At 48.9% G+C, this 16,136-nt stretch overlaps 1 protein-coding gene across 1 annotated transcript in view; it reads right to left on the reverse strand.

The window, feature by feature from the left end:
• The window catches only part of RGS6 (regulator of G protein signaling 6), a 465,615-nt gene that overhangs the window by 14,791 nt on the left and 434,688 nt on the right, over nt 1-16,136 (reverse strand). Inside the window, exons 14-15 of the mRNA XM_008138879.3 lie at nt 15,970-16,095; nt 7,859-8,045 (exon numbers count right to left, since the gene is read on the reverse strand). Of these exons, the coding sequence (XP_008137101.1) occupies nt 7,859-8,045; nt 15,970-16,095 (313 nt within the window). The remainder of the gene's footprint in view (nt 1-7,858; nt 8,046-15,969; nt 16,096-16,136) is intronic.

The following is a 16,136-nucleotide window of genomic DNA, read 5'->3' on the forward strand; positions in this document are numbered from 1 at the left end:
ATTTCAATGATTTTCATGCATAGGAATCTGAAATTATGGCTTGCTGCTCAAATCCAGCCCACTGGCTATTTCTTTTCTTTTCTCTTTTCTTTTCTCTTTCCTTTCCTTTCCTTTTCTTTTCTTTTCTTTTCCTTTCTCTTCTTTTCTTTTCTTTCTCTTCTCTTCTCTTCTCTTCTCTTCTCTTCTCTTCCTCTCCCTCTCCCTTTCTCTCCCTCCCTCCCTCCGTCCCTCCCTCCCTCCCTCCCTCCCGTCCCTCCCTCCCTCCCTCTTTCTCTTTCTCTCTTTCTTTCTAGCTATTTTTTTTATGTCCTGCAAGCTAAGAATTATTTTACATGTTTAAATGGCTGAAAAAAATCAAAAGAAGAATAATACTTCATGAAAAGTTATATGACATTGAACTCTGTCCATAAAGTTGTTTTGGAACATAGCCACGCCCACTCCTTTATATTATTTACATTATGTTGTTAGAGTGTAGTTGTTTTTATATGGCAGAATTGAGTAGTAGTGACATAGACCATATCACTCACAAAGGCTGAACTTTATACTACCTGGCCCTTTACAGAAAGAGTTTAGATTTTAACCAACCCCTGGTTTAGTGTAAAAGGCAGGCTACAGAATCACCCTATTTGCATAATCACCCTATACATTTTAATTGAGGAAGAAAATACCCTAAAATAGAAGTTATCTCTGGGTGCTAAGGTTATGTGCAATTTGAATTTTTTCACCAAACATGTTAAATATAAAAGTATAAAAAATATTAACAACAATAGGAGAATAAAATAGTAAATATTTGTCCTAGCCTACAGTGGGTCAGACACTTTTAACTGCTGACATGCTTAATTTCACCCAATCCCCTTCCTACCCCATGCATAAGTCTCTCTGTCCTACAGATGAGGAAAGGAAGACTCAGAGTTTAAGTAACTTGCCCAAGGCCACACCACGAGGTAGAAGCAATTTGTACATTTATGGTGGAAACACACAAACAAAAGGGAGCAGGTTGAAAACAGAAATTGGCTTAGGAAGAGTGTTCTGTTTGAATTCATAGGAGACCAACCATAACAGATGCTGAGGAACTTAGAGATGCTTAGGGTACCCTCACGTCTAGGCTACCTCAAGAATGAGATATAATGTATTTGGAAGTACCCAAAAAATGGCAGAGCACTCTACCAACGAAGGCTGTGTATTCAGAAACCTGTCAAGGCACAACCTGCCAACTTCCCAAGACTGCCCATCAAATCCCTCTGGAATCGGAAACCACATAAATGTCAAGAACAGAGGACTGATTGATTAAACTATGGTGCTTCCACACAATGGAAGCTATGCAGCAGTGAAAGAAGCAGGCGAGAATCATTCTGTTGCTGCTCGTGTTGGCATTACGATCTCCAGACTGCTCTGTGGTAAAACAGGATAAAGCTAATGAGCAATTACATAAAGTATGAATGCTATCATCCATGGCACCCTTGAGAGCCAGGATTCTCAGGGTAGAGAAAGGAGGCACAGATGTAAGAAAGAAGAGGTTAACTAAAACCCCCTGTCATTTTCGTTTTGAATAGAAAGTATCAGTATGAACACAGGATGTATTTTTATCACAAACAACCACCACGTATTTCCTAGCTCTGTCCACGGAAGAGGCCCAGAAGCGATGATCAACTCAGGAACAATGAGCATCCCCAAGTGCTCAGGTTATGGTCCCTAAAGACCATTTCCCTCTAAGGGAAACCAGGAATCCTTGGAGGAATGGCTGGTTCTGGGTCTGGGGCAGCCCTGGAGTATCTTTGCTTCCTTGTTATTTGGGTGATATCAGACTACTGGGGTCATGAGAAGGAGCCAACTGGCCAGAGATGGCACGATTCAACCATCAATAACAATAAACAAAATGGATTAAGACACATCAACTGTGTTTAAATCTACAAGTTTAAAAAGATAACTAAAAACCACATCAAGAAATCCTAATTGTGCCAAAACCGGTTTGGCTCAGTGGATAGAGCGTCGGTCTGCAGACTGAAAGGTCCCAGGTTCGATTCCGATCAAGGGCATGTACATTGGTTGTGGGTACATCCCCAGTAGGGGGTGTGCAGGAGGCAGCTGGTCGATGTTTCTCTCTCATCGTTGTTTCTAGCTCTCTATCCCTCTTCCTTCCTCTCTGCAAAAAATCAATAAAATATATTTTTAAAAAAAAAGAAAAAAAGAAATCCTAATTGGCCACCACTGGACAATGATAGTAAACCACTCATTATTTTGATAACTGGCAAGTAAAGGGAAAGAATCAGACATTTATCTTTTCTTTCCTATATTACTGGGTAATCAAATAATAGGGGTATTTGACTATTTGTATTTCAGCTAATAGGAGAAGAAAGAATGATAGGACTAGGACACTACCATTTTACAACCTCTCACTAACGAGTGGGTATAACAATAAACACCAGTGGCTGCTAAGACCACAAAAAGAGAGACACCTGGACATTATGCTCTTCTCACAAAAGAGCACAGTACAACCTAAGAAGGAGTGTTGCCCACAAAAATCAAACGTAAATATGATGAAATATCCAAATCAAACGACCAATTTATAGGAAATACAGATGGTAGAAGAACACGCTAAATAGCACCACAGAGCTACAGTCAGAAAAGCCCAGACTGTGCGAATCTCTACAGGACAAAGAATCCAATTTCGTCATCAAATACATTTCAAGGCAGCAGGGAGAGGAGGGGGATGCAGAAGAAACCTATAGACTGAGGCACGTAGAAGACAGGCCACACAATCTACTGGGATGCGTGGCCCGTGTTTGGATTCTGATTTTAAATGCGGGTTAAGAAAAGGCACTTATGGAACTATTAGAAATGTGAACACTTGCCTGACGCTTGATGATACTAAGAGATTATTGCTAATTTTTTGAGATTCGATAATGGTATTGTGGTAATTAAACAAAAGGGTCAGTTTCTCTTAGGGATACATACCTAAGTATTTACAATAAAATTATAAAATGTCTTGGTTTATATATATGTGAATACATATATATTTAAATTTGCTTTAAAATAACCCAGTGGTGGGTGAAAAAAGCGAGGGGGAACACAGGTAGAATGAGGTCAGTCTTGTATTGATGCTGAGGCTGGAAGAGGGTCCATAAAGATTTGTTGCTCTGCTCTTTCCACGTTCCAACATTTACAAGTTTCATCATAAAACATTCAAATAAATCCTTCCTCATGTCATGCTCAGAGAGATAATACCAAGGCTTAGTGCATCATAGTTCCGACCAGTATCCCTTCCCTAATATTTCAGGAATAATGAAGGGTTGAGCTTTGTGCTTTAGCTTTTAAGAGGGGGGGGGTGGTCTCCATCCCTCTCCTCATCAGGATAGGTCAGTGTGTGCTTAGGAGCCTACATACGTACACATACAAAAATCTATCCGAAAAAAAAGATTTCTCATGACAAATATTTTGCTTTGAAGCTGCAAAGGGTATGAGGAACTGGGGACTTCATGCAAAGACAATGAACTCCACAGAACAAAATCTCCCTGGCACAAGCATTCACTGGAGTTCATGATCAGGGAGAAAAAAAAAAGAGTGTTGAGGTTGGTGGGTGTTTCCATCCTGAAGTTCTAAGCAAACGACAAGGCAAATCTGGATGACCAGGGCCACTGGTTGTGTTTTCATGCCATTATTCGCATTGGTGCCTCTGAGTTTCCTGAATTTGATAATACAGTAATCCCATGGAGGGGACACATTCCAAGACCCCTAGTGGATGTCTGAAACTGTGGATAGTAAGAAATCCCAGTCAACTTCTTCAGCTCTGTTGGAAATATGGTGGCAGTTTCTTTGCCTTTAGACGCAGCCTCCCTGGTAATTTTTGTATTTTTCAGTCCAAACCTATTCCTGACTTTGTGTGCCCATCCCTTACTTGCAGCAAATGGCTCCATGTCACTTGTTTCAGGGGGTCCCTTGCTGAAGTATTCGTACAGAGTCACGCTTTCTGGTGCAACACGTTGCCATCAACACACTTTCTGTTCATGTCTTCCACCCACAAACTTGATGCCTGTTCCATCTCAACTAAGCACTTACCACGCATTGTGCAGCTTGAGGTGTGACAGCAAAATGAACATGAATTTCTTTTTCCTTCACAGTTTCACGGATAGAAGTTTCATTCTTACCTTAGATCTTAGCAACTTCAGCATACTATGTTTTTTTCTTTCCTTTCTTTTCTTTATTAAGTAGAGAACTTTTACCTTTTTACTTAAAGGAAGCACTTGGCAATTTCTCTGTGGCAAGTCTGAATTGCCAACATCACTATTGCTACACTTTGGGGCCATTATTAAGTAAAATAAGGGTGACTTGAACACAAGCTCTGTGATACCACGCAAGGTGACCTGATAACTGAGGACAGCTACTCAGTGACTAATGAATGGGGAATCTCTATGTGTGCACATGCTGAGCAAAGGGATGAATCCCGTCCTGGATGGGACGGAGCAGGAGGGCGCGAGATTTCATCTTGTTTCTCAGAACGGCGCACAATTGAAAATGTATGAATTGTTTATTTCTGGAATTTTCTGTTTAATATTTTAGGACCATGGTTGACTGCAGGTAACTGAAACTGCGGAAGGGAAGCTGCGGATCTGGGGGTGCTACTGTCTGTGGTTACTTTTTGGGGAGCACCTCTCTATTCCAGGCCCTGTGCAATGGGATAAGATACCACAAAGAACGACAAAAAGGCCCTGCCCTCCAGGAGATGACAGGCTAGTGGGGGAAAATGACAAGTAATTTCACCAATGGGTGAGGTGCCGGTAGGGTGCAAGGAAGCCCAGGGGCCCTGTACATTAGGGCACAGATGGTGGCGAGGCTGGGAAAGAAGCAGAAGCCACAGATGTCATCCCAAACTGCCAGGGAGGCTGGGCGGCGCCGTGTCTAACAATAAGCATCAAGTCAGTTTCTTATTTCCTGGCCCCTAACTTTTATTTCCTCCTTCCTCCCTACACCCAGCGACAGGGCTAAGGTTTTATCTCCTCAACTCTCTTCACTTCGCTCACCTGCGGGTCCCGCAGAGAATCCGCGCCATCTGTCCTCCCACAGACATCAGAGTTGGCCCCCACCCCCGCCCCTTACCTGCGGTTTTACTTTCTGCAGTTGTGTTACCTGTGGTCAACTGTGGGCTAGACATATTAAATGGGAAATTCCAGAAATAAACAGTTCCTAAGTGTTGCATTGTCACTGTCCTGAGCAGTGTGATGAAGTTTTACTTTGTCCGGCTCCATTCCACTGGGACGTCAATCCCCACGCTGCCCGGCATCCCCGCGCTGTGGACGTTCCCCGCCTGTAGGCACTTAGTAGCCTCTCCAGTTATTCCGTAGACTGTTCTGGTGTCGAAGTGCTCGTGTTCAGGCCACCCTCCTTTTACTTAATAATGGCCCGAAAGCGAAAGAGTGGGGATGCCGGCAACGTGGACGTGACAAAGAGAAGCCACAAAGTGCTTCCTTTCAGTGAAAAGGTGAAAATTCTCACCTTAAAGGGAAAGAAAAAAGGTTGCTATCCTGAGGTTGCTAAGATCTATCATGAAATTGTGAAAAAGGAGGAAGAAATTCATGCTTGTTTTGCTGTTGCACCTCAAACTATGAAATGCACTGCCACAAACTGATAGGTGTTCAGTTAGATGGGAAAGGCTTTGTTTTTGTGAATGGAAGACATGAACAGAAAGCATGTTTTAGTGGATGACAGGTGTTGAGCCTGTGTAAAGATCTGAGCACGGAATTCTCTCAAACGAGTGACACCAAGCCATTTACTGCAATGGGATGGTGACACACATTCAGTAATAGGTTGGACTAAAAACTATAAACATTACTGGAGAGAGAGAGAGTGCGCGTGAGCACACTTTCACATACCTTTTAGTGTAGTATATTATTAGAATTGTCTTATTATTATTAATTACTAGAGGCCTGGTGCACGAATTTGCGCACGGGTGGGGTCCAGCCAGCCCACCCTGATGGGGGCCAATTGGGTCGGCTGGTGGCAGGGTCGGGGGGCTGCAGGAGGTTGGCTGCTGGCCCTGCCCCTGATCAGGGCCAGATGGGGGCTGGGCCGGTGTGGGGGCGGCAATTGTGGGAAGTCGGCTGCCTGGCCCTGCTCCTGATCGGTGTGTCTGGGGGGCCAATTGGGGATGGCCAGGGAGAGGGGCCACAGGTAGTTGTGGGGGGCTGATTGGGGCCCCAATTGAGCCAGTTGGCCTCCCCAGTGTGCTTCATAGTGACCGGTCATTCCAGTTGTTCCAGTTGTTGCGGTTGCTTGGCTTTTATATATATACTAGAGGCCCAGTGAACAAATTCATGCATGGGTGGGGTCCCTCTGGGTGGCCTGCAGGATTGGGCCAAAACCCACAGCCTAACGCCACCTGCAGTTCCTACCTGCAGCTCCCACTCATGCCAGCCCCACTGTGCCTGCTGCAGGCTTGCACCCAATCAGTCCTGATGGGGAGAGAATTGCGCTGCCACAGCAGCGCTCGCCAGCCATGAGACCTGTGTCTGATGCCCTCCCAATGGGAGTAGCCTGCAGGATTGGGCTGAAACCAGCTCTCCCACCTCTCCTGAGGGGTCCCAGATTGCGAGAGGGCACAGGCCAGGGTCCCGGATTGTGAGAGGGCACAGGCCAGGCTGAGGGACCCCACCAGTGTACGATTGGGCCGGGGAGGGACCGTGGGAGGGCTCCAGGGTGTGTCTGGCCTATCTCACTCAGTTCCCATCTGCCAGACCCCAGCAGCAAGCTAACCTACGGGTCAGAGCATCTGCCCCCTCGTGGTCAGTGCATGTCATAGGGACTGGTCGACCAGTTGACTGTCTGCCCCTTGGTGGTAAGTGCACATCATAGTGAGTGGTTGAGCAGCTTTAGCATATCATTAGCATATTACGCTTTGATTGGTTGTTCTGCTGTTTGGTCTATTTGCATATTACCCTTTATTATATAGGATAGATTGTTGTTAATCTCTTACTGTGTCTAACTTATAAGTTGGACTTTATCATAGGTATTTATATATAGGAAAAATCATAGAATTTGTTACCATCTGCGGTTTCAGGCATCCACTGGGGATCTTGGAACATATCCCCTGAGAATAAGGGGGCACTACTGTAGTTGGAGATCACTAAGGGCACAGTGTAGGGTGGTTAGGAGTGTGAGCTTCATGGTTAGATGTGGGCTTGACCCATGGCCCTGTCAGCTCACTCTACCCACTTTGATGATGTTGTGTTATAGATTCTACTACTGACTTACTACGGGACTTCAGATTTTATAAAACATCGAGAATTCCCTGGAAAATATAATGCATATACAGTAGGTCCTTGGGTTCTGTTGGAGATCCGTTCCTACAGCGCGATGTAAAGTGATTTTTGCCGTAAGTGGGAACCCACCTACATAAGCACCTACGTCACTCACATGGAGCACATACACAGCAGTAATGAAGTGAAACAGTAAAAAAATTTTAAAAGAAAGGTAATTCCTGACCTTTACTTGTGGTAAATAAATAATAAAAAACATAAAGCACATATGTATATATGTCGAAATGATGGAACTTTTTTTTTATAAATACTGTAAATGGGAGATGGCGAGGTAACCACGAAACAATGTACGTTGAGTCCGGCGTAACCCGAGGACTGCCTGTAACTGTAAATTTCTGTTTCTAGGTAATAATGTAATGCATCTATGAAAACGATCCTCCTGGAATTTCACTGTGCACCTACCTGGGATGGTTTCCACTGATGGCCTCATAAATAATAAAACCTGGAATTCGAACTAAACACAGGCCTGGAACTCGTGTTAAAGGGTAGGGTGGTAGAGAGGATGAATGAACACCTTTGGATAGAACCATTTGAACAGATAAGCCAACCTGGGCATCTTCATATGTGTATCTCCCTCCATCTTTGACGTTTTGACTGGTTATCTCATAGCTGTGAGAATCCAGGTTGATTGCACTTGGGGCCCCTGGAGACAGAAACTCTTGCCAGATTTCTTCCACCCTCTTGGCCACATCCTGTAGGGGTTGTTTCTTGAGGTCTTGGACAGCCAACCAGAACCTGAAGCAGAAGCAGAGAGACAGTCAGTTGCAGGGGGCTTAGCATCTGGGCTCTGCTGGACGTGGCCCTAGCACTGACACCCATGAGACTCATTCTGCTGCACCCTCCACTCTTCCCTGCGGCCACTGCGCAGGTAACAAAGGTCGTAGGGACTGCTCTGAACATACAGACAGAAGCGAAAAGAAGTACACGTTAGAAGGTCGTTGTGCTCTGGTTACCAAGGAGAGATTTCTCTCCTTCCACATCACAGTTTCCCAACCACAGCGCTGTTGCCTTTTAGAGCAGGATGATTCCTTATTGTGAGGCCTGCCCTGTGCACTGTAGGATGGTTAGCAGCAACCTTGGCCTCTACCCACCAGGTGCCAGTGGCAACCCCTCCCTAAGATGTAACAACTAAAAATGTTTCCAGACATTACCACATGTCCCCTGGGAGGTGAAGTCACCCCTGGCTGGGAACCGCTGCTCTACATAGATGCCAGGACACAGACAAAAGTGAGTTCCTTTGTCACATCTGGTTGGGATCCATTAGTAGACTCATCAAAATGAAGAAAAGACCACAGAAACAGATAGAATCTTGGAATTATAAAGAATATCGGAGCTGGTAGGACGCAGCTCTTCCTGTTACAGAGGAGTTGATTCCCAGCATGGTGTGAGCATATAGTAGATACTCAGTAAAGGGCTGCGGATGGAGGACAAGCTCATCTGGAACAAGGCGGAAGGGGCGTACATGGGGAACCTCTGCTGGAAGATTCTCCCTGGTCACTTCCATATCACCTCTCATAAACCCCTCAGTGGCAGTGTGGCAGCGTGGCAGCGACCACTGGGGGAGCTGGGTGTGAGCTCTTTGCTGCTGAGAGCAGCAGCAATCAGAGCCAAAGCCTGGGCAATAGCTCCCGGGGTCCTGAGATGGTTTCTAAGGCAGCCCTAGGGAGGGCTTTCCCCAGGGCTCAGGTGTGGGTGGCACACTTGGTGTCCTGTGAACAAGACAGGCCCGTTTCCACATCAATGCAACCTGAGGACAGGCCCCCGGCCATGTGACTCCCACAGCCACAGGCGTCACACACAGTCGAGCCGACGAAAGGGCAGGGACAAGAGAACTGAAACACAACATGGTGGAAAACGCATTCAATCTGTCATCGAATTTCACCCAAAGTAAGATGTACTTGTTGTTTTTTAAAAGGTTAAGCGTGTTTTTCTGTTGCTGTTCACAGATGTCTTTGCAGCCAAGTGTGTGGCCCAAAGGCACCACTTAGTGGCCAACTGTGGTAATGCAGCTCCATTTCCACAAGGAGAGAAGGCAGGTGCGCGCTAGTTCCGTTACTACATAGAAATCTTCTCCCATTTGCTGTTTGGGATTCTAATAATCTCCGTGAGGAAACCCTCATGGATCCCTTGATGACTCTGAAGAGCATGAGTGAAAGGCAGGGAAGGAGACTTAGGACTTTGCTCAATCGAAAGATGAGGAAGCACAGTTCTGTCCTCATCCCAGCTCTGCTGCTGTCTTAGAATTGTATCTTTCCAGGTGTCTCTTTCCTCACTTGTAAAATGGGTACAAAATGGATGGAGAAATCTGTGACACGTGTTTGAAGGACTTCCCATCCAGGTGTAAGTCTGAAATGTGGTCAGGTCCTGTGGGTGGGAGCCGTGGAGGGGTCAGTGTGGTGGTCACAGGGTCAACACTGGCCAGTATGATCCCTCAATTTTCACCTTCCTTCTCCAGTGACTTGGGCAGAAGCTGCCTGGGGCTCATGTTGTCACCTGCCCATCAACACCAGCCTATTCCTTCCTGCCATAGGTCTTCGGTGCACATGCCTTCTGACTGCCAGGCGAGAGGAGAATGGGGGAGGCTCTCTAACCAGAGTCCAGAGGCGGAGGTGGGTGGGGTGGAAAGGAGCTGTAACCCTGCTCAGCTGTGCAGGTGGACCCTAGAAACCCATCTGGGGAGTGGGTCTCCTCCTTCCCCTGGCCATCCCCCAGGTTCCTTAGGTCTCCCTGTCCCACCCCTGGGCCTGCCGTAAATGAAGGAGGTGGCTGAGTGCATAAAGGTGAAATGGTCATTGGGTGATGACAGCACAGTCTTTCTCCACCTGGAGGAGAGTGTGTGATGAGCAGGTAGAGCACAGGGATCCAGCTCTAAAGCAGCAGCTGCTGTTGGCTTTTCAAAGGACCGGAGGGCGGGGAGGGTGAATGGGCAACTCAGCAAGGACCAAGCGAGTCCTCCACAGGCACATGCTGGGCAGAGGGGAGAAGGGCCTCTCTCAGTGAGTCGCCTTTGGGACGAGTTCCTGGGCTGGAGGCCACTTCTCTGGACCAGTGTCCTTCGGAGCCTACCAGACCTCCATCTCTCACACAGATGGACGCTACCGGGCGATTTCCCGCTCCCTCAGTCAATGGCTCCCTGCTGCCATCTCCTGCCCCCTTCTCTAGGCTGCTCTGAGGGGAGCCATCGAGCCCTCCGGGAAGGCCCTGAGGACCCAGCCCTTCAGAGCTTTGCAGGCGCCGTGGTTCCTGAGGTCTAAGTTCCTTTTGAAGAATGATTTAGGCTCCACGTTAATGCACATCACTCAGAGGGTCTGGGGCTGATGGAAATGGAAATTTCAGAATCAAATGCAATAAACTTTTACATTAAAAATGAAAGGATTCCCATTGTCAGGTAAAAATAAGGATTAAAAAATAGTACAAGAAGAAACAACAAGCCTGGAGGAGGAGGTGCCAGAAAGAGAGGAGGAGGGTGAGGAGGAAGAGGAGGGGGAGGAGGAAGAAGAGATGGAGGGAGGAGAAAGACTAGGTTTAGGGGGAAAAGGGGGAGGAGAGGAAAGAGAGGGAGGAGGGGAAGTGGGGGGAAAAGGGGGAGGAGGTAGAAAAAGAAGAAGAAGAGGAAAAGAATGAGGAGAGGAGGAGGGAAGAGGAGGAGAGGAAGAAGAGGAGGAGGAAGAGGAGGAGGAGGAAGAAGAGGAAGAGAATCCGGGAGGGGAGGAGTCAGGGGATGACATCCCTAGGCAGCCGTTTCCTCTCTCCCACACATGGAGACCCTCTGGGACTTCCGTCTGCCTTGGAGAAGACCTGCCTTACCCCTCTCAGGTGACAGCAAAAACGCTGCCACAGCAGCATCCGGACACCCCATGTGTGTTTGCCAGCACCGGCTCTGAAGCAGCTTTGTGTCAATTTGGAATTCAGAGCAGGCTTTGGTTTGCATTTGCCATCTGCAAGCCCACGGCTGAGCTGGAGCTCTGAGCCGGCTGCCCAGCCGGTGTCCTCGGAAGAGCCCGGCAGCTCCCTCGGCACGTGGGCTGCAGCTGGGAGGCCCACGGAGGCTGCGCAGCTTCTGCTCTTATCAAAAGCCTGCAGGTACCGCTGCTCCTCCAGGGCGCCCGCGGGAGGCGGCTGCCAGCCGTGGCATCCCATCCCGCACTGAGCCCGCGGCGGGCAGCAGAAGGGCTGGCGGGACTGGTGTCAGGGGGGCCGCCTGTCCTGCCTGGCCCGATCCTCAGAGCGCAGGCAGGCAGCCCGTGTGCCCGCGTGTGACCTGTGCCCATGGCTGAGGAATGCGGGCGGGCGGACACGGGGTTCTGGGGGCAGGCGGCCTGGGCTCAGACACCACTGGGCTGAGCAGCAGCCTGGACCAGCCCAGTCTGGGGCCGGCTCCCTCAGGACCTGGATGCTGACGGCAACGGCTTTTCTCCTCGTGGCTGGAACAAGAAAAACCATTCTCCCTCCTGCCAGGGGCTCTGGGCAGGCCCAGTTCCTAGCTTACACAGCTTTTCACAAACTAGGATGTTCATGGGTTAGAAAAACCCAGTTCAGTTGGTTTGCAGAGAAAAGCAAACTCCACGCAAACTCAGGGCTTCTGTGCCCTCTGCTGGCCGGAGACTCGGGAACAAGGGTCCAACCTGACTTCGGCTCTTGCTTGGGCGGCAACCACCTGGTGCCAACATCGGGGAGGCCCCCGGCACACACCCCGGAAGCCGAGTTACGTTCACCAGGCAGTGGCTGAGCTGCCACAGACTGTCACGGCGTGGCGGGAGCCACCTCTGTCCCGATTAATCATGTGTTTGGTTAGCGGTGAATCCCACTGGGCCTGGTGAACCTTCCGAGGTCTTTCCAGGACCCGGGGCCGCCGTCGGAGAGGGGGGCTCTCGGCACAAACCTGGCAACTCCCCCGCGCTCTGTTTAATTGCTTCTCCCCTCAGCTGACACCGCGTGGAACCAGGATAATCAATCTGCAGCTCAGAAGAGCAACCCCGCTCTCTCCGGAGGCGGCACAGCTCATAAAAAATGTACGGGGGACGCTCTCTGCTGCGGGTTCTGATTGTTAACTCCTGCCCTGCCGGGTGGCAGAAGGTGTGGCGCCGGGGAGGACAAAGGTTTGTGCAGGGAAGAAGGAGAGGGGACAAAGGCTCCTGCCGTCACTCTGGGAAAACGCAGAGAAGGGAGAAGGGCGGCCTCAGCTAACTCCCAGGAAGTCCCTCCTTCAGCACTGGGGTGGGGTCGGGGGGGGGGTGGGTGGAGGAGAGGCCACCTGCCTTCCAAAGGCCCCGACCAAACAGCTGTCCAGGGCCCTCCCAGTCCGAACGGAGCCTGAGCTCAGCTCCGGGTGCCACCGGGAGTGTGCTGTCACATGCGCTGTCGGAGCAAAATGTGCCGGCCACCCCTGCAGGCCCTGAGCTAAGTCCTCCCTCCCTCCCAGCTGACCCCCAACTTACATGGTATTAGCACAGACATCTTTCCTTAAAGGATCAGGTGACCCTTAAAGGATTGTGTGACAGCAATACTTGTGTCTCTTTGGAGTCCTCTGTTCTGCATGCTGAAGCTCTGGTGTAAGTTCAGCCCTCAGGCTCCTTCACGGGCACCCCGGCTGCTGTGCGAAGATGTTATGATCCCAGTGCCCCTTTCCCTGGAGAGATGCCGGGGAGCCCAGGAAGCCAGGCTGAGGGGCCCTTTGCAACGCGTCCAGTTGCATTCTGGTCCGTCTCTCTCTCTCTTTTCCTCCCATGCTCCAATGCCAGTTGCCTGGGATCCTGACCAATCCTGGGGAGCAGGGCCGAGCCTGGCAAGGCCAACACAGCGGATGGGCAGGATCTCCGAGTTGTGCCATCTGCACAGCTCCGGGGGCTGCCATTCTCGCGGCCCACGCGGAGGAGCACCCGGTCCAGGGCTAAACCGATTCAGCACCCAGTCCTCGGGACCGGGGTCAGGGCAGGTGCTAAGCCAACACAAGGGCAGGGGAGAAACTGCCTGGCGATGAGTGACTGACGAGTCCTGAAGTTGTGTGATTGAAAACTGAGCTTCGCTCCATATATCCAATTATGCTGAATATCATAAAAGTGGAATTCGGACCCGCTGGAGAGGACTTAGAAGCTTTTGGCCCATGCTGTTTACCTCTGGCTATTCTATATTTTCTTTGTCCTCTCCCTCGACAGGGATCAGAGGGGCCCCTCCCTAAGTCTGGATTTATGCATTCATTGGAGATCAGTCACCAGCACGCTCCCGCGTGCTCGCACACACTCTCTCCCCAGGCTGAGTGCAGCCCTCCTGGCGCGGGAGGAAGCTGCTGGCAGAGGCGCAGAGGTAACGGCAGGCGGACGCGCTGAACATCTGCCAGGCACACACTCCTCTACGCACTCCGGGCCTGCAACATGATGCATTGGGAAACTAGCCGAACTGCTAGGCGGGTGTGGCTACACTCGGCAGGGACAAAGCGGTGCCGAGCCACAGACCTCCTGCTCCTGGGCCCCGCACAATGAGCAGGACCCCGTGGCCATTCTTCAAAGTCTCTGTAACGGTGCAGGTGGCAGAGGGTTGTAGGGCCACTCAGGGGCTGAGAAATAGTCAGGTAAAGGAGGCCTCTGGACCACGCTATCTTGAGGACCCGGGGGTGGGGTGGGGACAGCATGAGAAGGGGAAACGGAAAGGACTTCAGGGGCGACTCATGGGGACCCAGCTGGGGTTGGAATCTGGGGCTGCAGTGGCCACACAGAGCAGCTGCCTGGATGCCTCACGCTGGCCATAGAGGGCATGGCTTTCCACGCAGGACCTTCATCCCGGCACGGCCTGCGAGGCTGGTCTGGACCCCACCCCACATAAGTTTCAACGTCCCGTCTTCCATTACAAGCACCTGATTTGGAACTGAAGCAAAGATCTAAGACGCATTCAGTGCAATGCCTCAGCAAGGAAGGAACTTGTGTCATAGCCCGAAACAGTTACTCAACCTTATCTGGTTTACAATAGGCACATGGCTGCCTTGAGAGGCATCGAGACATTCAGTTAATTGCCATCTACAAGTCCTCCCAAGTCTTTATGGATCAGAGGGTTATCAGCTTAGAGTTCTCGCTCTTCCTTTTTCATCTGTCAGTATCCTACTCATCTACTCTGGCTTGCATTCATCCCTTCCTTTCAAAACACTTCCAACACGGTTCTTAGAGTTTACACTTGTTTATATTCATTTAATGATGTCAGAGTTTTCTGTGTCCTTTCCTCAGCAACCTACAAAGGTTGTTGCAGGCGAAGATCATGCATCTTGCCTTCCTGGCTTCCCTCAGCAAACGTTCATGGGGCTTGCTATGGAGGAGGTGTGTAGTAAATCTAATTTGATTGATGTATGGGACTGGTATGGTCTCTCACTCCAAATAAATCATAGGGGCTTTGCACATTAACACTGCAGTGGACAGATTTTTACCCACAGTACATGCTCTGACTTTTCAAAGTTCAAAAACCTTTTTAAAAGTCAAAGCCACTCTTTGAAACAAGACCAATGGAAGATGGGAATTAACCTGCCTATAAAGCAGAACCTGGCACCAAGAAAAACGGAGACTTCCATCTTCCCACTGAGACATCACCACTTGGCTAAGACCACTAACGGGTCTTAGATAAGTTACATATTCCATAGGTCTGTGCTTCTACATTAAATACAACAAAAACCTGAATAAAACACAAGTTCTCAATTTTTCATAACCATGAGTCCTTTCCTTTTTAATGCACCCCCTTTCCTTCCTCTCTCAGTGGACCTCACATTTTGAAAGCCTTACGTTTTCTACTGAGTAGTAGTGATTAATACATTAATACATTTTCCCTTATCTTGATGCGTCATAGTCCAATAGTCACAATGAGATGTTCCACTCACATCAGGTGACCAGGATAACCACACGAGTTGATAGACGTCCCCCAAAAGAAAAGCTCATGTGTTAATGAGTTTTTGCAGTTATGTCTGCAGTTAATGAGTGATATTTACTCTTGCTTTTTGAAATGCTGAAACAAGATTGATGTTTCTATCTCTCTCTCTCCCTTTTTCTTCTGGTTGGCCTGTCAAATATTCAGGATCCCAGACTTGGGGAATTCAGAGAGGGTGTCTGCACTGTCTTTCCTCTGAAACGCCCTGGCTCTGTGGTTTTATTTTTTAAAAATATATTTTTATTGATTTTAGAGAGGAAAGGAGAGGGAGAGAGAGATAGAAACATTAATGATGAGAGAGAATCATTGATTGGCTGCCTCCTGCACACACCCCCACTGGGGATCGAGCCCACAACCTGGGCATGTGCCCTGATGGAAATCGAACCGTGACCTCCTAGTTCATAGGTTGACACTCAACCACTGAGCCATGCCAACTGGGATGGCTCTGTGGTTTTAGTTAAACGGTGGTGTCATCAAATCCATTTGACTATTTACTTGTTATTGGAGACATGTTTCCAATAACTTGAGGAAATGCCATCTGGACTTGAACAACAATAAATGCTGATGTTGTAGGTGCTAATATATGGTGACAGCCAATCTACATACAGTTTGTCTCCACTTCAACCTTCGCCAGATCAGCTGGAATTTGTGTTTGAACCCTAACATTTTATTGAAACAGGGAGGCAGAAAGAGAGGCTGATTATGCAAATTCCTTCACACACACTCTGCACACAGCTCAAACCTTTGAGAGGTTTACCTGAGGTTTTCTGAACTGAATTCCGACTCCAGGAAGCGTAGAAACTGGTCCCGCCCCACCTGGTCCTTCAACATCTCGTCGAAAGAGAAGCCCCATCTCTTTACTCGCTGCTGGCTGGGCTCTTTGCTTTTGGGGGGAAACAAAGGGTTAAAAAGTGATCAATATCA

The sequence above is a fragment of the Eptesicus fuscus genome, chromosome 5 (assembly GCF_027574615.1).
Source record: "Eptesicus fuscus isolate TK198812 chromosome 5, DD_ASM_mEF_20220401, whole genome shotgun sequence".
Taxonomy (NCBI): Eukaryota; Metazoa; Chordata; class Mammalia; order Chiroptera; family Vespertilionidae; genus Eptesicus; species Eptesicus fuscus.